Source organism: Lithobates pipiens, unplaced genomic scaffold, assembly GCF_037356315.1.
Source record: "Lithobates pipiens isolate NorthernLeopardFrog02 unplaced genomic scaffold, aLitPip1_a1.2 Scaffold_72, whole genome shotgun sequence".
Classification (NCBI taxonomy): domain Eukaryota; kingdom Metazoa; phylum Chordata; class Amphibia; order Anura; family Ranidae; genus Lithobates; species Lithobates pipiens.
The window spans coordinates 939,789-965,286 of NW_027507895.1; the positions used below are offsets into that span (position 1 = coordinate 939,789).

The 25,498-nt window shown below is 43.6% G+C and overlaps 1 protein-coding gene across 1 annotated transcript; it reads right to left on the minus strand.

The window, feature by feature from the left end:
* Window positions 1-300: 300 nt before the first annotated feature.
* LOC143959386 (uncharacterized) lies at window positions 301-22,805 on the minus strand. The gene is made up of 8 exons (XM_077468024.1): window positions 22,554-22,805; window positions 3,409-3,507; window positions 2,277-2,384; window positions 1,975-2,028; window positions 969-1,022; window positions 808-861; window positions 526-579; window positions 301-435 (listed from the first exon to the last, which is right to left on the minus strand). Exons 1-8 carry the CDS (start codon window positions 22,803-22,805, stop codon window positions 316-318), a joined length of 795 nt encoding a protein of 264 aa, XP_077324150.1. The 3' UTR covers window positions 301-315.
* Window positions 22,806-25,498: the final 2,693 nt, after the last annotated feature.

Genomic DNA, 25,498 nt, shown 5'->3' on the forward strand with positions numbered 1-25,498 from the left:
ATATTCTTGGGTAATTATCACTGCTAGGTAAATATATATATATATATATATATATATATATATATATATATATATATATATTGCATTTTAGATCACACCTAACCCACTGAGGCCAGAACATGCCTGTGTCTACTCTAGTCCTACTATTTCTTTTCCATTCTGGAACATCCAACAGATGTTTGCACCAACCTACTCTAATCCTTAGCCAAACCATCTATTTCAGTCTTTCAGATCTTTAACAATGAAATATTAGACCAGTTTATTGGTGCCTCTATATTAAAGCATATGGTAAACATTGTAAATGTATTTATAGATTTAATAACTTACAGCAGGGCCAGCGCTGCCATGAGCACCCAAAGGACCAGGGGAACCAGCTTCTCCTTTGGGACCTTTGGCTCCTCTATCTCCCTTAGCTCCAGCGTGACCAGCTGCACCCTGTTAAGTGAAAAAGGCTGATTACAATGATTTCCTTAGGACAATGAAAAGAAGTGTATATTTCAATTAAAAAAAAAGTTAATTACTTACAGGAGGACCAGCAAAGCCAGTTGGTCCAGCGGGACCGGCTTCACCACGTTCACCCTGCACAGAGCCAAAACAGGAAAATATTTATATTTTAAAGTGTATCAAACACCTATAACAAGCCTTTTTAAAAACTGAGCCAAAATGTATCATAATGAGAAACTAGCAACATCTCTGATAAGCATTGGTAACATTCTTGGTAAGTACTGATTCTGCTCACAAAATGGCAGACTCCACTTGCTACTTTTAAGTTACATATATTAATATAATTTTGTATTTTTCACTTACAGGTGCACCACGAGGACCAGCAACACCAGAGGGACCAGCAGGACCAGATTCACCCTAAAAAGGCAAAATAGATATCAGGGTCAGAGTAATTGCCTTGTCCTTACTGAAGGTTTACAAAATAGAGGCTGCAGTGTTCAGCTGCATCCAAGAATTGTACTTACTCTATCACCAGGACCACCAGCAGGACCGGGGGCACCAGCAGCACCAGCTGGACCCTAAAGAAGACAAATTAAAATATTAAAATAGTGTCACCATGGATACTACATCCTTGTCTTTTTTCAGTAATATAAACAGTCGTCCATCTGTCAGACACTCCTCTTCCCAGTCAGTAGGACCCCACTTCCCAACCAGTAGGACTACCTGTTCTATTTACCAGAGACACCTCTTTCCAGCCAATTGGACCACCTTGTCCCAAGTACCAGACACATCTCTACCCAGCCTGTAGGATCACATTGTCACATTTACCAGGCACACATTTTCCCAACCAGCAAAACCACCTATTCCTAGCTAGTAGATCTGTCTCTTTTTAGAAAGTAGGGCTGTCTCTTCCCATGTTCCAGACACACCTCTTCCCAGCCAAAAGGACTAAATTGTCCAATATACCAATTACACCTCTTCCTAGATAATAAGACCAAATTGTCTCAGCTACCAAATGCATCTTTTTCCAGCCAGTAGGACCACCTTTTCCCATTCAACTTGTACACCTTTTTTCCAGCCAAAGAGTCTACCTTTTCCCACCTATCAGGCACACTGCTTCTCACCCAATAGGAATACTTCATTACATCCACAAAGGCGTTCTCTACTCATACATGAAGGCTACTTTTTCTTATTAAATAAGCAGTCATCCAGCTGCCCCATAGGACCACCTCTTCCCGTGTAGTAGGTACTCCTGTGGAGATTCAATATTGCTGCCTCTTTCCACTGGCCAGGCTTCAATTCAGTGGGGCCAAATATTGACACCCACAGGACATGTTTCTCCCCATCTAATAGGACCACATGGACTACCTCTTCCCCTTCCCATGTTTTCATATCCCTTACTAGTAAATTCAGTCATCAAGTAAGGCCACCACATTTTGCAGTCCTCTACCTATTCACCACGACATCCTTATCCTATTCATTTGGAATTTCTCTTCCCATTTAAAAAGGCATGATAAAAAATTTACTTACACGAGCGCCATCTCTTCCTGGGTTGCCATAATCTCCAGAATTGCCAGCATCACCCTGTAGAGTAAGAATAGACACTGCAATGTTTTTTCTGTGTATTCTATTTGTGTGTAAACCCATCCAATGAACTAACTGGGTTTTTGTTTTTTATATATATTTTGATTCTCAAACAAATTAGAGTGTCGACAATTGTTTTGGGAGCGGGAGTGTGTGTTTAATGGGTTTGAGAAAGTAATAAGTAAGGTTAACGTTTAAATTTGCATGTACTTGGTGGTACTTGTTGAGTATCTTATCTCTTATTTTACCTTCTCTCCTTTGGTTCCGGGAGTTCCAGCAGTACCTCTTTCTCCAGGAATACCAGCAGGGCCAGAAGGTCCAACGCCTCCATTCAAACCAGCAACACCGGGCTCTCCCTAGGTATGAGGAAGTCATAACGTGTTAAATCTTTAAAGAACGATCAAAGCTGTTTTGCCAAATATGTCTGTCATTTCATTATTAATATCCAGTGATGGTTACCAACATTCCACTTTCCTCAACCAATAACTTTAAAACCATCATATTCTTGGCCCCTGTGCAGTAGAGTCATGTTAATTAATGTTGTGATTTAGAAACATCCATAAATGTACCATGTCCGCTCCCAGGAATTAACTTTATTGAACAAACAAGCTGTAAGAGCAGCCTGTTGACTAAATAAAGTTGCTTTATTGAAGACAACGCGTGAGATTACCTTTTTTTGTTGCTTCTAAGAACTTTAACTGGTTAAATGACATCTGCACCTATAGAATTGGAGCTTGTGGTCACTTTGGTAGCTTTTTAGGACAATGCATTTTTATTGTGACTCTGCATGCAGATTTATGCAAACTGCACGATAACCTCTACTCAGTTTAGGAATACTACAGTTCTTTGGGTTCTAGCCACTTCCAGTTGGCTACTCACTCTGTCCCATGGCATATATTTACCTGTTCAATTTATTGTCTGTCTTATAGATAGTTCAGAAATGAACAGTTGATAATAAGCCACAGTAAAGGGCAGGTGGCCAAGAAGCATTGTTGGGGACCAATTAGAAGACCAGGGCAAGAGACAGGCAGGTGAAGGTAAAATGACCCACAACTAAAGGCAACAGATCAGAAGTGGATAACAGAGACCAAGCTAGAGACCGAGTCATTACGTGAAGGTCAGAAACAGATTCTAGAGAGTATGCTGAGTTATAACCAGGAGTAACAGATCAGGATAATTGCAGGAAGACTTGTTAGGGTGCTGGCAAGTAGTAACAACATGTTTAGTATAAATTCCTGGCCTAAATCTGAAGAAGTCAGAAAAAGGGAAAGGTGAGGGAATGATTTGCTGATTAAACTACAGCTGTAATGCTCATGAGCTTTATTTTCAAAGCATATGTTTTATATCCCTTATATTCTTTTATTACAACACCCAAAATACCTTTTGTCCATCAGGTCCAGGAGTTCCAGATGGGCCACGGGATCCCAAAGGTCCATGAGGGCCAACACCACCACTTTCACCAGGGGCACCACGTTCACCCTGTGTTGGGATAAATACAATTAGGATACATTTTTTAACTCTCAATTCATCAACTATATAATCAAAAATTTTTAAAACCTACTGTAGCAAATAGCAGTCTGTGGGATTTTCCTGACCCCCAGGGAAGAAACAGGATGTAGCGACCTCAGCAGCAGGCATTCTGAATGTGGTACGCACCAAATCAGTATAATATTGCACCTGTTTTCTGAGCTCCTGGGAGGGGGGTACTCTCTCCTCTTCCTCTGATTCCTCCGACTGCTCAAGATCCCTGCCCCAAGATAGGGATCTCTCCTCATTGTCAGAAGTGTCATCTGAAAGAGGAATCTCAGCAGAGGGAGGGGATCTACCCCTTTTCCTGCTATCTTTCAGCGAAGCTGAAATAAAATTCATGATGCTCCCTTCAAAACCCTCCAATGTAGCCCTAAGGGAGTCCTCAGTGACAAATACCGGGGCTGAAATATTAGGAGAGGCTGCAAAACCTGACAGGGGCACTGACTCATCCTGTGAGGCTGGTTCCAGTCTTGCAGGGGGGGATGGTAACCTACAGGCATTTTTAGAACCCTTAGACCTAGGCGGTGATTTACCAGTGCCCTTGTTACCTCCCCCTGAGACCCTCTTACGAGGAGACATAGTCCTAAGCTACAAAGAAGAGGTACTAGTACAAAGTGCAATCACTGTTGTGCTCAAAGTCTCACAATAAATATATATGCTTAAATTGCACAACCTGATGCTGAGTAGGTGTCTTAGGTTTGTCTGGTTCCAATCCCTTAGGATGCTTACTGCCCACAGCTCCTGTGTCTCCACTTACAGCCCCCTAGCGCTCTGGGCTTTTAAAACTACCGCCTGGCACCTGCGCAGTACAGCGCCGTGCACACCGGCGTGCACAGCTCGCAACCACACTCCCCCCCATTAGCACGGGGGCGCGCTCAGCACACGTGCATGAGGACCGCCGGCCATCCAGGGGGGGGAAGGGGATAGCCATCGGAGCTGCGTGGGACCCCCAGACTATGTGGGACCCCTGCGCTACCTTCATTGTGGCAGAGATCGCAGTGGAGACGTGAGTCATCTGGGAGAACCAGGCTTCACTGAGCGTGTGTATCTGAAAGGAATGTAAGTATGCATCAGGCTGCTCTTACTCCCTGTAGTGGTGGAAAACAGGTAAGACATACAACTACTCAATGAAGAAATCCATAATATATAATTTATATAGGATTAACTTCCCTTACCTGTCCTCGCCGCAGGAATTGCTGAAAACAGACAGATTCCAGCCTTCACCCATCACGGCGGGCAGAATTGTGCCAACCTTCAGGATTTTTTGGGTTCCTTCTCAGAGGAACCTCTTACCTGGACCTTGTAAAAGACTCTGCCAGAAACTTTCGTGCCACATGTGTAAACAGTACACCAAGTCTGGTTTTCCCAGAGCCCAGTCTTCCAATAGGAGAGGACTTACAGGCAAAACCTTGTTTCTTCAGATGACGAGGCCCGGGTACCATACCATCTTGGGAGTCAAAATATCGGCCCGAGATATGGATCCGGTTATTGTAGCCCTTAGGCCCCCGCAGGGACCTGCACAGAGCTTTCTTCATAGCACATGTTTTACGTGACCAACCACCATGGACACTGGCGAAAAAACTGAGGTGCCTCCCATATGGGGGGGTTATATAGGGGAGGAATTTTCCTTAATTGGGGGTTAACCAGTGTCCAATCACCAGAGGTGCCTATATAACCCACTATGTAATGAAGCTCCTGTGTCCCATGATGTATGATCAAGAAAATGGGCTAACTTTAGTGGGTTTTTTTTTTAATTCACTAAAGTGTATAAAAAGTTTCAACGACCACCATTTTACTCTATAGGGTCTTTGCTAAATATACTGTTTGGGGGTTTTAAGTAATTGTCTAGCAAAAAATACTGATTGATATTGCAACAAATGTCAGAAAAAGTCCCAGTCAGCAAGTGGTTAAAGCAGAGTTCAGCCCGCCCCTTTAAAATCGGCTGGTCAGATGCTGCCGCCACCATTGCAGATAAGGGAACCCGGAAATGTAGCCTTTCGCCTTCATGCCCGGGTCCCTACTGCAAATGGGCGAAGCGCGCTGCACTCTCTCACTGGCCTGGCAGAAGAGGAGGAAAGGGACCGAGCTGCTGATGTAATTTGCCATTGCCTGGCCTCCCGGAAGTGGGGTTAGGGTACCTGTAAAAAACAGGTACACCCACCGGAAGGTGCCAAATGTGGCATCGGAGGGGGTAGGGATCAGATAAGTGGAAGTTCCGCTTTTGGGTGGAACTCCGCTTTAAGTTCATACAGCGACCAGTTTTCCTGTACTTGACGCTGTAATTTTATAGTCTAGCTTGCAGTGCCATCTTCTGGCAGATTTAACTGCAGTACAGTGTATTAGTGGTGCATAGGAATTTTTTTGTATTTAAAAAAAAAAAATTAAGAATTGAACAAGATGCCCCAGACCGCAAGTCTAAAAAAGCCTACCAAAACCCCATCCTAATAAGCAAGACAATTTGAAAAAACATATACTCCTCTAGGGAGAGGACTTTAACATGGGCAGGTGGTCATAAAGGCATACAAAATTATATCAAAAATACAAAACATAGTTTAATAATAATAATAATTAAAACAGTGTAAGATACCATATACATTGGAAATGTTTACAGACATAAAGTAACAAGTACATGAAAAATATACATATCCTGTTGTATCGTCTATTTCCTTGATCCAACTGTAAGAAAACACCCCACAGTGGACGAAGGGCAAAAAAACCAACGCGTTTCGAGAATGTAAATATATACTCTCTTCATCAGGGGTATAGACAAATTGCATTAAATAGAAAACAGGAAATCTGCAAACAAAATGACACAAAATTAGGTATCTAAGTCAGAACAAACATACCCAGACAAATAAGAATAGAAAATTAGGAACAATTGTGGGGTGTTTTCTTACAGTTGGATCAAGGAAATAGACGATACAACAGGATATGTATATTTTTCATGTACTTGTTACTTTATGTCTGTAAACATTTCCAATGTATATGGTATCTTACACTGTTTTAATTATTATTATTATTAAACTATGTTTTGTATTTTTGATATAATTTTGTATACCTTTATGACCACCTGCCCATGTTAAAGTCCTCTCCCTAGAGGAGTATATGTTTTTTCAAATTGTCTTAAAAAAAAATAAGTTTATTTTTTCAGGTATTTTTCATCAGAAAAATGTGTCACGGAGGACGTCATTATCTTTCAACTGCCTGCCCAGCCATGTGTGAGATGAAAAGTCCACCTTCCATCTCCCACCACCACCTAGCCTTTCCCTTGGCTTAATAATGGCAGCATCTGGTTAAACACATACACAACCTCACAGGTTGAATCGAATGGACCGGTGCCTTTATTTAACTTTACCAACTATGTAACAAGAGCCTACAGGCAGCATCTGTTATCTGTTATCCACTATCTTAGTTTACACACCTTGGAGGTGTCACCCTTATATTTATTTCTGATGCAACCTCTGCCTGCAATCCAATATAAGACACAGAACATGCTAATAAAAATGTTTTAGGCCTCTTTCACACGGGGCGGATCAGTAATGATCCTCGCCGTGAAGATCCGCTCGCTCAGCGGGGATCGCTCCGTTGTCCCCGCTGAGCTTGCTGCGGACAGGGCGGTCTCCGCACACTGTGCGGGGACCGCCCTGTCAGCTCTCCGCTCTCCTCTATGGGGATCGGACGAGCACGGACCGTGTGTCCGTGTTCGTCCGATCCGTTCTGCAGACGGATAGAAAAATAGGATTTTCCTCCGTCTGCAGAATCGGACTGTTGCGGAGGCGGACGAAATCGGGTGTCTGCGGATGCTCATCCGCAGACACCCGCTATCCCATAGGGATGAATGGATGTCCGTATTTCATCCGCAAACGGATGGATGAAATACGGACATACCATCAGCATGTGTGAAAGGGGCCTAAGGTTGGCTCAGGAACATTACCAGTTTATAGTCATCCTAGAGAATTTTTATACATGTGTTATTCATTTTTTTTTTTTTTTTTGGTTTATTTAACCAATTGATCTCCAAAAGATTTACCCCCCTCCTGAGCAGGCCAGTTTTTGACTCTTAGTGGTCATGTAACACTGTACATGAATACAATTTATATAATTTTTTTCCCACAAATAGAGCTTTAATTTGGTGGGATTTGATCACCTCTGCATTTTTAATTGCAGGCTGCTTACATGGCGGCCGTATTTATTGTGTTAATATGGAGACTGGAGAGAGATTAGGTTACTGGATTAGTGGAGTATGCAGGCAGTGTCGAATATATAATTCAGTGCAGGCACTGTAGAATATATAATACAGTGCGGTTGGTGTACAATATATAATACATTGCAGTCAGTGTACAGTATATAATACAGTGCAGTCGGTGTACAGTATATAATACAGTGCAGGTGATGTATAATATATAATAAATTGCAGTCGGTGTACAGTAGGGATGAGCCGAACACCCCCCGGTTCTGTTCGCACTAGAACTTTCGAACGGACCGAAAATTCGTATGAACTTTAGAACCCCATTGAAGTCTATGGGACTCGAAAGTTTGAAATAAAATGTGCTAATGTTAATGGCTAATGTGCAAGATATTGTCCTAAAAAGGATTTAGGGACCCCGCTCCCGCCCCAGGGGACATCGATCAATGGCAATTTTTTTTAAAAAACTGATGTTTTTTCGGGAGCACTGATTTTAATGTCAATCAAAGTGAAATATTCCTTTAAATATTGTGCCGGGTGGGGGTGTCTATAGTATGCCTGTGAAGTGGAACGTGTTTCCCGTGTTTAGAACAGTCCCTGCACAAAATTACATTTAACGGAAAAAAAGTCATTTAAAACTGCTTGCGGTTTTAATGTAATGTCTGGTTCCGTCAATACGGATAAAAATCATTGAGAAAAAAATAGCATGGGTAGCCCCCCCTGCCCATTACCAGCTCCTTTGGGTCTTGTACAGATATTAAGGGGATCCCCGTACCCAAATTAAAAAAGCAAAGGCATGGGGCCCCCAGGCCCTATATACTCAGAACAGCAGTATACAGGAGGTGCAAACAAGACAGGGACTGTGTAGGCTTGTTGTGTTAAGTAGAATCTGTTTGTAATTTTGAACTGGTACATTTTTAAAGTGTAGCTCCAGTCAAAAAATCTATTTTTAAGCTTTTTTGAAAACATAGGAAAGGGTTATCACCCCTGTTTAATTTTTTGGGCCGTTTGTCTTTTTTCATCTCACTTCCTGTTGTCTCCTTCAGTTTGCAAGTAGGAGACGTTTGTAAGTTGGATGTTTGAATGTAGGAGCCTGCCCTATATGCTCTGCAGAAATGTGGGCCTAAGGTATGGTGTTGCCACAACACTGTAAGCCCCCAAAGTGACTCTTGGTGGGCGCTGGAGCGCCCTGCTGTGAATGATTATATCAAGAATTGTAATAACATGACATTGTCGAACAGTGGTAGAAAAAGTAGGCCTTTGGTGGTTGTGGTGGTGCTGGTGCCACAACATTATAAGTCCTCACAGGTACTCTCGGTGGAGCGCAGGAATGGGCCCTGCTGTGAAATATTGTATCAAGAATTGTAATTACATGCCCCTGTTAAACAGAGGCTGAAAAATTGGGCCTTAGGCACTGGTGCTGGTGCCATGACACTACAACCTCTCCCAGATACTCTAGTTGAAGTTCAGGAATGAGCCCTGCTGCAAAGCATTGCATCAAAAATTGTAATTACATGCCCCTGTTAAACAGGGGCTGAAAAATTGGGCCTTAGGCACTGGTGCTGGTGCCACGACACTGCAACCTCTCCCAGATACTCTAGTTGGAGTGCAGGAATGAGCCCTGCTGAAAGGCATTGCATCAAAAATTTTAATTACTGGGGTCAAAACACCACTATGTCTCTAAAATTTGTCTCCTGGAACGTGAATGGGTTGAATGTCCCTGAAAAACGATCCAGTTGTCTAGCGGATCTATGGAGGCAAAGACCTCATGTAGTCTTCCTACAAGAGACCCACTTACGGGCAGACCAGATACCAAAACTCTACAGTAAACACTTCCCAGTAGCATACCACAGCACCTCTCCCACCTCCAAATCGAAGGGCACGTGTATCCTCCTCACCAAAAGAGTACCGTGGCGGCTGATAGATCTCCAGACAGATGGAGAAGGCAGATACCTATTTCTTAAAGGCACGCTTTACTCGCAGACCTTTACCCTCGCGAACCTGTACCTGCCGAACGTGGACCAGCTTCCGGCTCTATGATGCTTGCCTAAATGCCCTGGCCTCCTTCACGGAGGGAACCTTGGTCATAGGAGGCGACTTCAACCTCACCATTGACCCTTGCAAAGACTCCTTGACGGGTACTTCCGCCCTGTCCGTGAGAGTGTGTAACCAAGTTAGAGCTATTCCACTCCTACCGCTTGATAGACATATAGCGCACTCTCCATCCACAAGAGAGGGACTACACGTTCTTCTCTGCGGTGCATGGCTCATATTCGAGGATAGACTTGTTTTTGGTCTCCCACAGCACGATCCCATTGGTCACGAACGCCCAGATTGGACATATAGCCCTGTCAGATCATGCTCCGATCTCCATGGTGTTGGGCTTGCATCAAGAAGCATTCAACCCAAACACCTGGAGGCTAAATGAGTCCCTCCTGAAGGACCTGGAGGTTCACTCAGACATATCCCGGTAAATAGAGCATTTCTTTGAGAACAATAAAGATTCGGTTCCCAAACCCCCTAACGGTGTGGGCTGCACATAAGTGTTATATTAGGGGAATGCTTATTAAGCATGGACACAGACTCAAGGCAGCTAGAGCAAAAACCCTCTCTGACCTGATCTCCAAATAACACGCATGCGAGAAACACCATAAGTCTCAACCAAACAGCGCCCTAGAGGCAGAAGTAGTAGGCCTCCGAGAACAAATTAGAGAGCATTCCCTTTTTCAATCTAAAAACAAGCTTTTATGGGCTCATAGATCATTCTACGAACATGGGAACAAATGCAGCAGATCTCTAGCAAACGCTATACGGGCTCAACGTAGCGCCTCTCATGTCCCGGCCATATCCTCTGCCATGGGCACTAAACTCCACGACTCAGCAGACATAGCGGAGAACTTACGTGCCTTTTACAAAACCCTCTACAACTTGCACCCTCAATCATCGGGAGACGGTCTTCAAGACCGATTGGAAGCTATTGTGTCCTACCTCGCAGCAGCGAATGTACCCTCTCTTAGTAGAGTCACTCTCACAACCTATCTCTCCAGAGGAGCTTGCATCAGCCCTGGCGAGTTTGCCCAAGGGCAAAGCCCTGGCCCGGATGGGTTTACAGTCCCCTATTATAAAGCATTCCAAACCCAGCTAGCTGCACACTTCACTACAGCCCTTAACGCAACTTTTGAAGGCCAGTCCGTTCCCCCAGACCTCCTTCAGGCCAGAATTTCTGTCATACCCAAACCAGAGAAGGACCCGCTTCTTTGTTCTAGTTATAGGCCTACCTCACTACTTAATTGTGACCTCAAACTATTTACGAAAATTCTGGCAGAGAGGCTAGGGCCTATGCTTCAACGCATGGTACCTATGGACCAAGTGGGCTTTATTCGCAATAGAGAGGCGAGAGACAGCACTACGAGGACCATTGATGTAATAGCTAGGGCCAGACATCTTAAAATCCCGATTATGCTCTTATCTGTAGATGCCGAAAAGGCGTTTGACAGGGTGAGCTGGACTTTCTTGTTGGCCACCCTGTGGCACCTTGGTATGCTGGCCTCCATGTTATCGTGGATAAAGGCCCTCTATTTGTCCCCTACAGCGGCAGTTAGGGTGAATGGGGTTACCGCTAATCGTTTCAGAATTAGCAACGGCACCAGGCAGGGCTGCCCGATGTCCCCCCTGCTATTCATACTCTCATTAGAACCCCTGCTTCAACACATCAGGCTCTCCCCAGCGTTAAAGGGCTAGAAAAAAATTCATATCATCATAGGGTCGCTGCCTATGCAGAGGGATCTGTTGTTTTACGTCTCAGAGCTGCACACTTCCCTACCGGTCCTTCTGTCTGAAATACGACGGTATGGAGATCTGTCGGACTTCAAAATCAATCTGCAAAAGTCGGAGGCGCTCAATGTTTCCCTCCCCCCCAGCACACAAGCCCGTATAGGCAGTAATTTTCCTTTCCGCTGGGCACCTCAAGCCATCCAATATTTAGGCACTAAGATCCCCTTGAACCCACATCTTATTTATCAACTAAACTTCCAACCCCTCTTAAAAACCTTCGCTTTAGACCTAGAGAGATGGAAGAATTTGGTGGGCTCATGGTTTGGTAGGTGTAACGTTCTAAAGATGAACGTAATGAGGAGATTACTGTACCTCTTACAGGCCCTGCCCATCAAGATTCCCCAGACTTTCTTCAGAGCATTGCACTCCACATTTGTTAGATACATTTGTCAGAATAGGCCACGAGACTCGGCCGGACCTTACTACAGAGACCAAAACACAGAGGTGGGGTTGGACTTCCTGATCTGGCATTGTATTACACGGCTGTCCATATGAATAGGACAGTGGACTGGTGCAGACACCTGCCTAGTAAATTGTGGGTGCGGCTAGAGCGTGAATCAGTCCCATTCCCCATTGAGGGATTGCCCTGGAGTGGGACCGGCCTCACTGGTTTGACTCAGGCGCATCCTCTCATTGAGCCCACTCTGCAGGAACTGAGCAGGTACTTTAAACTGGCGAGGGTACCCAGCTTCCCCATAATAGGACACCCACACTTTCTGCCAGGCACCTCAGATAGGTCCTTTCAAATCCATTGGGATCAGGACCTGGTGCGAGCCTCTATTTTCATGGGAGCGGGAGAATGGGGAGATCTCTTTGAAGTATATACGGAACTGGAGGCTTCCGCGATGGGCAGATGGAGACTGCCCCAACTTTCCCATTTCCTCAAATCCCTACCAAGGATTGACAACTTAAGTAGATCTTTGACCCCGTTTGAGGAGCTCTGCATAGGGAAAGGACCGCTACGCAGGTCCCTCTCCTGTTCATATAGCATCCTACTGGAACATACATCACAGGTGGACCCCTCATTCCTTAAAAAATGGGAAAGAGACCTCAATATCCAGTTTACAGAGGACCAAAAGAATCGGATACTCCTTTTTGCTCATAAGTCTTCCTTATACAGCATATACCAAGAAATCACGTACAAAATTTTGACTCGCTGGTACAGAACTCCCACAGTGTTAGCTGCCATCTTTCACACAGCCCGATGTGTTGGAGGTGTGGCACGCAAAATGGAACATTACTACACATCTTCTGGGAGTGCCCGACCCTGACCATGTTCTGGAGACAAGTTCTCCGGATCATCTACAATCTTACTAACATTGACCTCCAGGATAACCCTGCAGCAATATTTCTCAACTTGACTCCCATGTCTAGCAGGAAATATTGTAAATCTCTGCTGAAGCACCTCTTTTTTTTTTTTTTGTTACCACTCAGTAAGATTTGTTATTTATGGATTCTAATCAGATTGACTGTCTGAATCTTATCCTGTGTACTTAACATCATTGTGGCAAAAGTTTCGTTTTCTTTTCTCAATCTCTTTTATTTTTTATTTTTTATTTTATTTTTTTCCTTTTATAAGCTTAACCACTTTCAGACCGGACCATTTTGCTGGTAAATGACCAGAGGTCTTTTTACACTTTGGCACTGCGCTGCTTTAACTGGTAATTGCGCGGTCATGCAATGTTGTACCCAAACAAAATTTGCGTCCTTTTCTTCCCACAAATAGAGCTTTCTTTTGATGGTATTTGATTGCCTCTGCGATTTTTATTTTTTGCGATATAAACGTAAAAAGACCGCAAATTTTGAAAAAAAATGATATTTTCTACTTTTTGTTATTAGAAAAATCCAATAAACTCAATTTTAGTCATACATTTAGGCCAAAATGTATTCAGCCACATGTCTTTGGTAAAAAAAAAGTCAATAATTGTATATTTATTGGTTTGCGCAAAAGTTGTCACATCTACAAACTAAGGTACGTTTTCTGCAATTTACGCAGCTTTTAGTTTACGACTGCCTATCTCATTTCTTGAGGTGCTAAAATGGCAGGGCAGTACAAAACCCCCCCAAATGACCCCATTTTGGAAAGTAGACCCCCTAAGGAAATTGATAAGAGGCATGTTGAGCCCATTGAATATTTTATTTTTTTGCCTCAAGCGATTGAATAATGACAAAAAAAAAATTTTTTTTTTTTTTTTTACACAAAGTTGTCACTAAATGATATATTGCTCACACATGCTATGGGCGTATGTGAAATAACACCCCAAAATAAATTCTGCTGCTTCTCCTGAGTACGGGGATACCACATATGTGGGACTTTTTGGGAGCCTAGCCGCGTACGGGGCCCCGAAAACCAAGCACCGCCTTCAGGCTTTCTAAGGGCGTAAATTTTTGAGTTCACTTCTCACTACCTATTACAGTTTTGAAGGCCATAAAATGCCAAGATGGCACAAAACCCCCACAAATGACCCCATTTTAGAAAGTAGACACCCCAAGCTATTTGCTGAGAGGCATGTTGAGTTCATGGAATATTTTATATTTTGCCACAAGTTGCGGGAAAATTACAAACTTTTTTTTTTTTTTTTTTTTTTCACAAAGTTGTCACTAAATGATATATTGCTCACACATGCCATGGGCATATGTGAAATGACACCCCAAAATAAATTCTGCTGCTTCTCCTGAGTACGGGGATACCACATATGTGGGACTTTTTGGGAGCCTAGCCGCGTACGGGGCCCCGAAAACCAAGCACCGCCTTCAGGCTTTCTAAGGGCGTTACAGTTTTGAAGGCCATAAAATGCCAAGATGGCACAAACCCCCCCCAAATGACCCCATTTTGGAAAGTAGACCCCCTAAGGAAATTGATAAGAGGCATGTTGAGCCCATTGAATATTTTATTTTTTTGCCTCAAGCGATTGAATAATGACAAAAAAAAAATTTTTTTTTTTTTTTTTACACAAAGTTGTCACTAAATGATATATTGCTCACACATGCTATGGGCGTATGTGAAATAACACCCCAAAATAAATTCTGCTGCTTCTCCTGAGTACGGGGATACCACATATGTGGGACTTTTTGGGAGCCTAGCCGCGTACGGGGCCCCGAAAACCAAGCACCGCCTTCAGGCTTTCTAAGGGCGTAAATTTTTGAGTTCACTTCTCACTACCTATTACAGTTTTGAAGGCCATAAAATGCCAAGATGGCACAAAACCCCCACAAATGACCCCATTTTAGAAAGTAGACACCCCAAGCTATTTGCTGAGAGGCATGTTGAGTTCATGGAATATTTTATATTTTGCCACAAGTTGCGGGAAAATTACAAACTTTTTTTTTTTTTTTTTTTTTTCACAAAGTTGTCACTAAATGATATATTGCTCACACATGCCATGGGCATATGTGAAATGACACCCCAAAATAAATTCTGCTGCTTCTCCTGAGTACGGGGATACCACATATGTGGGACTTTTTGGGAGCCTAGCCGCGTACGGGGCCCCGAAAACCAAGCACCGCCTTCAGGCTTTCTAAGGGCGTTACAGTTTTGAAGGCCATAAAATGCCAAGATGGCACAAACCCCCCCCAAATGACCCCATTTTGGAAAGTAGACACCCCTAAATTTAGGGGTACACTAGTGAGACTAGGTAATAAATGGCGGGTGCCCTGAAACTATAAAAAAATAACTAACCAACCAGCGTCACCTGTAACAGTTATATGGTGATCACTGGTGAAAGGGTTAACTAGGGGGCAATCAGGGGGCTTTATGCGGTAGTATATGGGGGTCCCTGGCGCTATAAAAAGCTGCGGCGAACCTAAATACCTACCTGCCTAACTAGCGTCACCTGTGACACTAATACAGCGATCAGAAAAACGATCGCTTATTAGGCTGGGTTCACACTGGAGCGATGCGGGAACGCCACGAATGCGCGGCGGGTTCCCGCATCGCATGCCTCCCGGCGGCAGTTCACACTGCCCTATGCGAACTGCTGGGAGTGTCAGTGAAATGTTACTGACACCCCCAGATCAGTTCGCATATCGCAGTGCGATCTGCAAACTCGGATCGCATGGTGTGAACACCCATGCGATCCGATTCTGCTGCGGGCCAAAAAAAGGGTCCCGTGCGAATTTGCGGCGGGTGCGGCGGGTGTGGCGGGTGCGGCGAATGGCTGAACTCGAATCGCACAGAGATCGGATGTGATTTGCACTGCAGTGCGGTGCGAATCACATCCGTTCTCATAAACCGCTGCAATGTGAACCCAGCCTTAGTGACACTGGCGACGGGGGGTGATCACGGGGTTAAACCTTTATTGGGGGGGTTAGGGGGGTACCTTAGAACTAAAGGGGGCTAACCCTAACTGCCCTAACAGTTATTAGTCACAAATGACACCCGCCGGGTGATCAGGGGGTTAAACCTTTATTAGGTAATAAATGGCGGGTGCCCTGAAACTATAAAAAATAACTAACCAACCAGCGTCACCTGTAACAGTTATATGGTGATCACTGGTGAAAGGGTTAACTAGGGGGCAATCAGGGGGCTTTATGCGGTAGTATATGGGGGTCCCCGGCGCTATAAAAAGCTGCGGCGAACCTAAATACCTACCTGCCTAACTAGCGTCACCTGTGACACTAATACGGCGATCAGAAAAATGATCGCTTATTAGGCTGGGTTCACACTGGAGCGATGCGGAAACGCCGCAAATCCGCGGCGGGTTCCCGCATCGCATGCCTCCCGGCGGCAGTTCACACTGCCCTATGCGAACTGCTGGGAGTGTCAGTGAAATGTTACTGACACCCCCAGATCAGTTCGCATATCGCAGTGCGATCTGCAAACTCGGATCGCATGGTGTGAACACCCATGCGATCCGATTCTGCTGCGAGCCAAAAAAAGGGTCCCGTGCGAATTTGCGGTGGGTGCGGCGGGTGTGGCGGGTGCGGCGGGTGCGGCGAATGGCTGAACTCGAATCGCACAGAGATCGGATGTGATTTGCACTGCAGTGCGGTGCGAATCACATTCGTTCTCATAAACCGCTGCAATGTGAACCCAGCCTTAGTGACACTGGCGACGGGGGGTGATCACGGGGTTAAACCTTTATTGGGGGGGTTAGGGGGGTACATTAGAACTAAAGGGGGCTAACTCTAACTGCCCTAACAGTTATTACAGTCACAAATGACACCAATGCAAAAAAAAAAAAAAAAAAAAATGACATTGGTGTCACTGTGACTGGGGGGCAGGGGTAATTGGGGGGGTGATCGGGGGGTAAAGGGGGGGTGTGAGTGTGCCTGGCATGTTCTACTGTGTGTGTAGAGTGTTGGTGCAACTCACCGATCCGCTCTCCTCCGTGTCGGAACGAAAAATACCGACACGGAGGAGAGAATACATCACTTCCTCTCCTGTGTTTACATTACAGGAGAGGAAGTGATGTCACGGGGGATTCCTATTCGTCGGGAGCGATCGCGAGGGGGTGGCCATGAACGAATGGCCGTCCCCTCGTCCGGGATCGCTCCCGCACGAATACCGACCGCCGCAGGCACCGGGCGGGGGCCCGATCGGGCCCCCGACCCGCGGGAGGCAAGGGACGTACATGTACGCCAATATGCCTGCCCGTGCCATGCTATCGACGTACATCGTCGTGCGGCGGTCGGCAACTGGTTAATTCAGTTTAATATTTTTCATTAAAAAAAAGAAGCCGTACATATATAGAGAAAAAGGGGAAAAAGAAAGAAAAGAAAAACCAACACTAAAATTGACATCTACTTGGTTATCATTGCCAACTTATTCTACTACCTTATCTCTTTATTTAACTCCTTATTTTGTTAGATTTTTCCACACCCACCCTTCCCTCTTCTCCCCATCTGTTGACCTTCCCCTTACCCACTACTCTTTATTCCATTAATGCTTGGGAATAATGCTTCGTCTTTTTAAATATTCTCCACTTTTACCACGTTCTGCGGTATTTTATCATTTTATTTTCCTCCATTTTTCTTAGGTATTCCATATTATTGATATATTCTATTCTTTGGATCCAATCTCTGATCAGGGGTTGTTTCACCTGTAACCAATTTTTTGGTATTAAAGCTTTTGCGGCATTGAGTAAAACGGGTGTTAATGAGTTTTGTATACTTCTTTTGAAATGCTTACTCGTTTTTACATCTACCCCTAAAAACAAACATTCCCCTGGGGTTAAAGGTATTTTTTGCCCTGTTATTTTCTCTATATATTCTGTAATTTTACTCCAATATTGGTTTATTACTGGGCATTCCCACCAGAAGTGGAATATCGTTCCCTGTTTCCCACATTTTCTCCAGCATAACTTGTTGGATGGTTCCATTCTATGTAATTTATCTGGTATTAAATGCCATCTCATTAGGCATTTATAATTTACTTCCATTGATCTTATATCAAATACAGAATGATATACTGAGTTAATCATTTGGGTCTCATCAACTTCATAACCCAAGTCCCTCTCCCATTTAGCTATCAATGGGATATGTCCTTGGCCTTCTATTTCCGATAAACAGTCGTATAGCTGTGAGACACAATGTTTAACTGCTCTTTTCTTTGTACATAATTTTTCCATTGCTGTTAACCTTTTTTCATTTCTTATTGGTTTTGGGATGGAATTAACGAAGTGCTGAATCTGGAGGTATTCCCAGTCCTTCAATATTTGCCAATTGTGCTTCGTCATTAAATCTTGTTTTGACATTATCTTCCCCTCCCTTATAATGTCTTTTAATTGTAAGTCCCTCATTCGATTCCCTAGTGATGTGTCGTGCCCTGGTGTAAAAAAACTCGTTCCCTCCAGAGGGATTAATGGTGAATTATATTGCCATTTGTTTTTACGCTGTGTTGTGTCCCATTTTTTTAGTGCCGTTAAAGTGATTTCGTGCGTCCTACTACTAATTGCTCTAAATTTTGGTGGAATCCATATGTTTTTTTTTAATTGTGACCCGGTCAATATCTCCTCCATTTTTGCCCATTTCTTTTTCGTGTTTTGATTTGTCCATTCAACCAATCTCGTAAAAATAATTGCTAAATAATATCTGTGAATGTCAGGTAGTGCCATTCCTCCCCTATTTTTTTTCCTAGTTAATAAATTAAATTTTATCCTGGGTTTTTTATTTTGCCAAATAAATTTTGAAAATAATGTTCTTAATAAATTAAAAAAAACCTATAGGAATATTTATCGGAAGCATTTGCATTTTGTATATAATTTTTGGTAATACCACCATCTTCAGCACATTGATTCTTCCCATCCAAGATATTTTTCCTTTATTTAACTTCATTAATTCCGCTTTGACTTCGTTTATCAACGGGACATAATTAGCTTGATATAACCCCCGGATTGTTTTTGTTATTTTGATCCCTAAATATGTTATTTCTTTCCCATGTGAAAGGGAATTTATGCCGTATCTTTTCTTCCTCATGCAGATCTAATCCGATATTCAGGATAACTGTTTTAATTGGGTTTATTTTAAAATTAGAAAGGGCCCCGTAGTCTCTGATCTCCTTCGTCATACCTAATAGAGATGTTTGGGGGTTGATCAAGTATAGGAGTATGTCGTCCGCGTATGCCGCCACTTTATGTTCTTCCCCCCCCATTCTTATACCTTCTATGTCTGGGTTGTTACGAATTTTTGCTAATAAGGGTTCCAGAGCTAACACGTATAGCAATGGCGAAAGGGGACACCCCTGTCTTGTACCATTCTGCATATCGAACGCGGACGACATACTCCCATTTACCCCCACTCTGGCTGATGGATAAGTATATAGATTGTTTACCCATTTTAGCATTTTTGGGCCAAGTCCCATTGACTGTAATGTTTCCATTATAAAGCTCCAATCGACTCGGTCAAAAGCTTTTTCTGCGTCGATCGAGACCAAAATCATTGGAGGATTGGTTTCCTTATCATTCCCCATTAATAACAGCGTTCGCAAACTGTTATCGCGGCCCTCCCTCCCTGGTACAAATCCTGCTTGATCTTCGTTGATCAATTCTGGGAGTAGGTTTTTTATCCTCGTTGCCAACACTTTTGCATACAATTTAATATCCGTATTCAAAAGTGCTATTGGACGGTAATTAGAGCAACTCGAGGGATCTTTACCCAGTTTTGGAATTAGTATGATATTAGCTAGGAGTGATTCTTTCCTCGGGAGCTCATCCAGTTTGTTCCAGAGTTTACATAACTGTGGGACCAACAGCTGTTTGAATTTTTTATAATACCTGATGGTGAAACCATCTGGTCCTGGGCTTTTCCCGTTGGGCATGTCCTTTATTGCATACTCAATTTCCTCTGGAGTGATTGGAGCCTCTAGGCTATTAGACATTTCGGGGGTTATCTTTGGTAGATCAACTTCCCTCAGGTATTCTTGTATTTTAATTTTCCTGGTCTCCTTCTGACTTTCAGTCTCCTTGTTCCTGATTGAGTATAGGGCGCTATAATATGTTTTAAACGCGTTTGCTATTTCTGATGTTCTGTATTTTATTTCACCATTCGCGTTTTTGATTTTTTCTATATAATTAATAGCTTTTTTATCCCTTACTATTCTAGCCAGTTGTTTCCCCAGTTTATTACCCCACATGTATCTTTCTTTAGCTACGTGTTTATAGGTCTTTCTTACTTCTTGCTCCAATCTATTGTTTAGTTGCATACGTTTATGTATTATTTCTTTATATGTGTTTTTATCGAGTTGACCCTTATGTTTTTGTTCTAATAAATGAAGTTCTTTTTTTAAATCGTTTAGCTTCTTTTCACTCTCTTTTTTTACCCAGGATCCTATGGATATTAATTTCCCCCTGATTAGGGCTTTGTGGGCCTCCCAGAGTGTAGCCCTTGGGATCTCCTCTGAGTCATTGGTTAGAAAATATTGTTCAATTTCATATTTAATAGTGTTTTCTGTTTCCACATCCTCCAGAAGGGACTCATTTAGTCTCCATAACCCTTTACTATATTCTCTTCCTAGATCTTTTAATTTTATTATTACAGGTGCGTGATCCGAGAGGGTTATAGATCCTATTTTAACTTCCAATATATTTTCTAGTAGTTCATGGTCTACAAATATATAGTCCAATCTAACATACATATCGTGTACTGTGGAATAGTATGTGTAATCCTTTTTCCTTAAATTAAGTATGCGCCAGGTGTCCATTAATTGATGCTGCAGCATCTTCTTTTTCAAGGTTCTATGTTGTTTGATTTCGTGTACCATGCCCAGTGAAGTGCTATCTATATACGGATCCATGGCGAAGTTTAGATCCCCTCCCAAGATTATATGGCCCTGTTTGCATGTTTCTAAAGTATTCAGCATTTTGTTTAAATATTTCTTTGGGCCTTTATTGGGACAGTATATATTTACTAATGTGTATCTAACTCTTTCTATTAGTCCTTTTACAAATAAGTACCTCCCCTGTGGATCCGTTTTTATTTCTTCTACTTTCCAATTGACTTTTTTAGAGATCCCAATTGCCACTCCCCTAGAGCCCCTGATTGGGGTGTCTGCATAATACCACGTTGGAAAATTCTGTGTGTTTAATCTAATACTTAAGTCTAGAGCCAAATGCGTTTCTTGTAAAAACACGATGTCTGCTGAATAACCCTCCAGCTCCCTTAGTATATTGTACCTTTTTTTTGGAGAATTCATTCCTCTGACGTTGTATGTTACTATTTTGATTTCCGGCATTATACGTGTTTAACATTTTTTCGATCCTTTTTTAGTAGTGGCAATGGTTTCTTGTCAACAGATTTAACCCTCCCCCCCCTCCCTCTACCCACCTCCCATTCCCCCTTTACCCTCCCATTTACCCTCCCGTCCTTCCCCCCTCCCTGACCCCTCTTCAGATGTAAAATTGACCCACTGGTCCGGGACCTTTTATCTGGAACTCCCTCGTTCCATTTGTCCCTTGGCCCTAGGGTGGAATTCTGTTTAACGGTGTCGTCACCCAACTCGCCTTTCATTGACAAGGTGATTATCCCGCATACCAGGGGCACCCCAACCCCCACCGCACCCTCCCCCCCACCCCCCCAATTCCACCCAACCCGCCCCACCCCCCTCCCCCCCAGCAAAGCCAAGGGGGAAAGGGGAGGGGCAAGGCGAATGCGAGCAGGGAGAGGCGATCCAAAAAACTAGAACTCCACCTTCTCAATAATTTACATCTCTATCGACCTCTCCCTCCCCCCCCTCCACCTCCCGGCAGAGAGGGGCGGGGTTGTTTCCCATCTCCCCCCCATCTCCTCCCCCCTCCACCCCCCTGGGACCGGGAGCCCCAGTTTTCTACAAAATTCTGCAGTTTCTTCAAGAAATCTTAATCTTGCTGTGCGGCCATTTTTTTTTCCTATTAAACTTGCAGGGAAACCCCAGTTATATTGCACTTCATTCTCAAACAGAACTGTCAATAACGGTTTTAAGGCTCTTCTCCTCCTCAAGGTTTCCTGTGCAAAATCTTGGAATATCTGAATGTCGTTCCCTTCATATCTTAATGGTGTTTTTGCTCTTATGTTCCTCCATATTTGATATTTTTCCTCTTCGTTTTGGAATCGCACTATAATGTCCCGTGGCATTTCTTGTGGGAGACCTTTGGGTTTCCTTACTCTGTGCACTCTTTCTACATTTATTACGTTAGTTATCTCTTTATTCACTAAGGGGTTACAAATCTTCTTGATTATATCATTCAGATCCTCTCGTTGTTGTGCGTCTGGAACTCCTCGGATTCTTAGGTTTTTTTCTTCTGTCTCTATTTTCTTGATTTTCGATCTTATATGCTTGCTCTTGTTGTGCTTTTTTTAAACTTTGTATTTCTACTTCCTGGTTTTTTATTATATTCGTATCTCTTTCCACTTTTTTCTCTACTTCTTCTACTCTTTCTAGTATGTGTCCAAGATTCTTATGTAATCTTTCCATTTCGGATTTCATAGTATTTTCCAGGGCTGCAAACATAGATATTATCTCATTTTTAGTGGGCAATACTTGGCGGTTATCTTGTTGTACCTGTTGAATTATTAAGGGTTCTACATCTCGATCTAGTTCAGTTATTGGGTCTATTCCTTCTTCTGATGGTACATCAAGTAATGTTTCTGAGTCATGTATGGAGATATTTTGAGTTTGATGTTTCCTTTTCTCTTTTTTGCTCTTTTCTCTCTCCTTTTTATCACTGCTTTCCGCCTGTTGGGGTTTGTTGTGTTGAGGTTTTTCAACGTGCTGCTTATCTGTAGCTACTGTCTGTGTAATGTACTTATTCATTGCACCGGGACTGGTAATCAAGCTCCGGCGTGGTGATTTCGAAACAGCCCCTGCTTTTACTGTTTTTCCCTTCATCTGGCACCGCGATATTTGAGCACCTTTATTACTCTTGTTATATGTGCTCACCCACGGCTACTCAGATGTGATTTTAAGATTTTTTTTCTGTCGCAGTGTTTACGTGCTACCGTCGAGATGGCGCTAATACCCCCTTATTCCATTCTCAGCATACTCGTTTTTTCACTCTGTTTTTTACATCTAGAGCATTCACGTGATATAAAGATCTGTCCCCTTTTATTTTATTTTATTAAGATGGATCACTGTTGTGTTGTGTAATTAGTTGCTTACTTGCCCATACAATTACACCAAAAAAAAAAAAAAAAAGGGAAACTGTATTTTCCTAGTATATTAACTTTTTATCTTCGCGGATTTTCCAGTCCGTCCCGTTACTTAACAGAGAATATAGTGCAGAATATTTTAATGCTTTATATTATATGACCATTATATGACCACTTACCCCGTGGTTACTTGCAGTCTGGTTTATCTGTATATTTTAATTCTGCCCGACATTCAGCATTCTCCTGTAGATTTAAGTTCTAGGTTTTTTTTTTTTTTTTTTTTTTACTGACCTTCTTGGGATCCTCTTTTTTTTTTTTCCACAATACCTTTCAATGTCTTTTGAGAGCAGTACCTTACTTTGTCCAGTAGATGGCGTCCGGAGCACTCGTAAGCCTTCCCAGAAGATTAACCTTGCTCTGCACAGCCAGTACTACCGAAAAGCCGACATCCCCGGCATCCCTCCGCTCTCACACAGAAATCTCCACAGACACACAGGAGGTCCGGATCTCTGCCTGCCACGCCGCTCAGCGCAATGCAGCGTGTTCCGACCCGAGGGGGAAGAAAGCCAAGGGGGAAGGTAGGAGAGAGAGAGGACCCACCACACCAGTGGTGGGGCTCCGCCGAGGGTTAGGACAGGAGGGTGGGGATCAGAGGAGGACCGCAAACAGCGGCATTGTCCATGCGGTGGGGGACTTGGAGCGCTCCAGCACGCTAGGTACAGACACGCACCATTCTCAGACTCCTCCCCCGGAAGGGCGTCCTCCTGCTGAAGCACCTCTTGAATGCAGCCAGAGCGTGTGTCCCTAGTGCGTGGAGGCAGCAGTCCCTGCCGGCGGATGCTCAGCGGTTTGCGAGGGTCTGCGACATTCAGCACATGGAGCAGCTTACGTCGGCCATGGGAGATAGGGAGGAGGAACACAACACCCGATGGATGCCCTGGAATCTTTTCAGATTTTCAGATGAATATAAGACTTTTTTGTGAGCCCCCTCTCCAGAGCTGAGTGGAGGGCCCGGATCACCGGACCTACTGGAGTCTCTCTTCTCTGCTTTACTCTCTTTTAACTACTCTGGTTTGCCTCTCCCTTTCCTTTTACCCTACTGCTTTCTTCCCTCTTGACCTAACCTTCCCCTTTCGCAACCCCCTCTCTGCCCTTGCCCCACAGAAGTTTAAAAAAATCTTGTGATTGCCAGGGTTCTGTCCCACTGGCTCCTCACCTTCCTTACCGATAAGTGGAACCTGTTAGTGAAGCTTTGACTAGACCCTGCCCCCCGTTGGAAAATGCCCACCCTAGATGCTGCCACTCATGGTCAGTCCGAGATGGGAATGCATTAGAGATTGCTTTTGTGGTATGGGCCTTGCTATCAAGAGGGTCAGTAAAGAGGTTCAGAGTCAACAACTTATAGTCTTAACAGTTGGTAACACTAATGCTATGTATTTCTGTATTCAAACTGTATAATGTGCATTATGTACTGATCGGTGTCAAGGAGAGCTGAGTAACATTTTTTTTTTCTCAGTTTAATATTGTATATCCTGCAATCCTTAAATAAAGAATTAAAAAAAATTGTAATTACATGCTCCTGTTAAACAGGGGCTGAAAAATTGGGCCTTAGGCACTGGTGCTGGTGCCATTACACTGCAACCTCTCCCAGATACTCTAGTTGTAATTACATGCCCCTGTCAAACAGGGGCTGAAAAATTGGGCCTTAGCCACTGGTGGCATCACCCAGAACCAAAAATTTTCTTCCAAGCTATCAGCAGGATCACTGAGGAGGAAGAGGATAGTCAGTCAACATAACAGGACAGTCACTCAACATCAGCATAGGCAGTCTTGAAGGGATGTGACATTTCAAAAAAATTATTCGGTTACATCAGCTTCAGGTGCTTGGTAGCTGGTGGTGATCCAAGACTGATTCATCTTTATGAAGCTCAGTCGATCAACCGAGTCGGTGGACAGGCGCACCCTGTGATCGGTTACAAAGCCTCCAGCAGCACTGAAGGTGCGTTCAGAAAGAACGCTGGATGCAGGACAGGCCAGTAGTTCAATTGCATACTGTGCAAGCTCTGGCCAGTGATCTATCCTCAAGACCCAGTAAGCCAGAGGATTTTCGGTGGGAAAGGTGTCCAAGTCTGACTTTGCTCCTAGATATTCCTGCACCATGTAAATCAGACACTCGCGATGGTTGCTGGAACCGATCATACCTTGGAGCTGCTGACTAAAAAATTGTCTGAACGCATCGTTCAGACAGTCACCTTCTCCACCGCTCCTTCTGTGATTGATCAAAGCCTCAGCAACACGTTGTCCAGGACCAGGAGTTTGTAACCTCCCAGTCTCTGGGAACGTGTTGCACAGACCTTT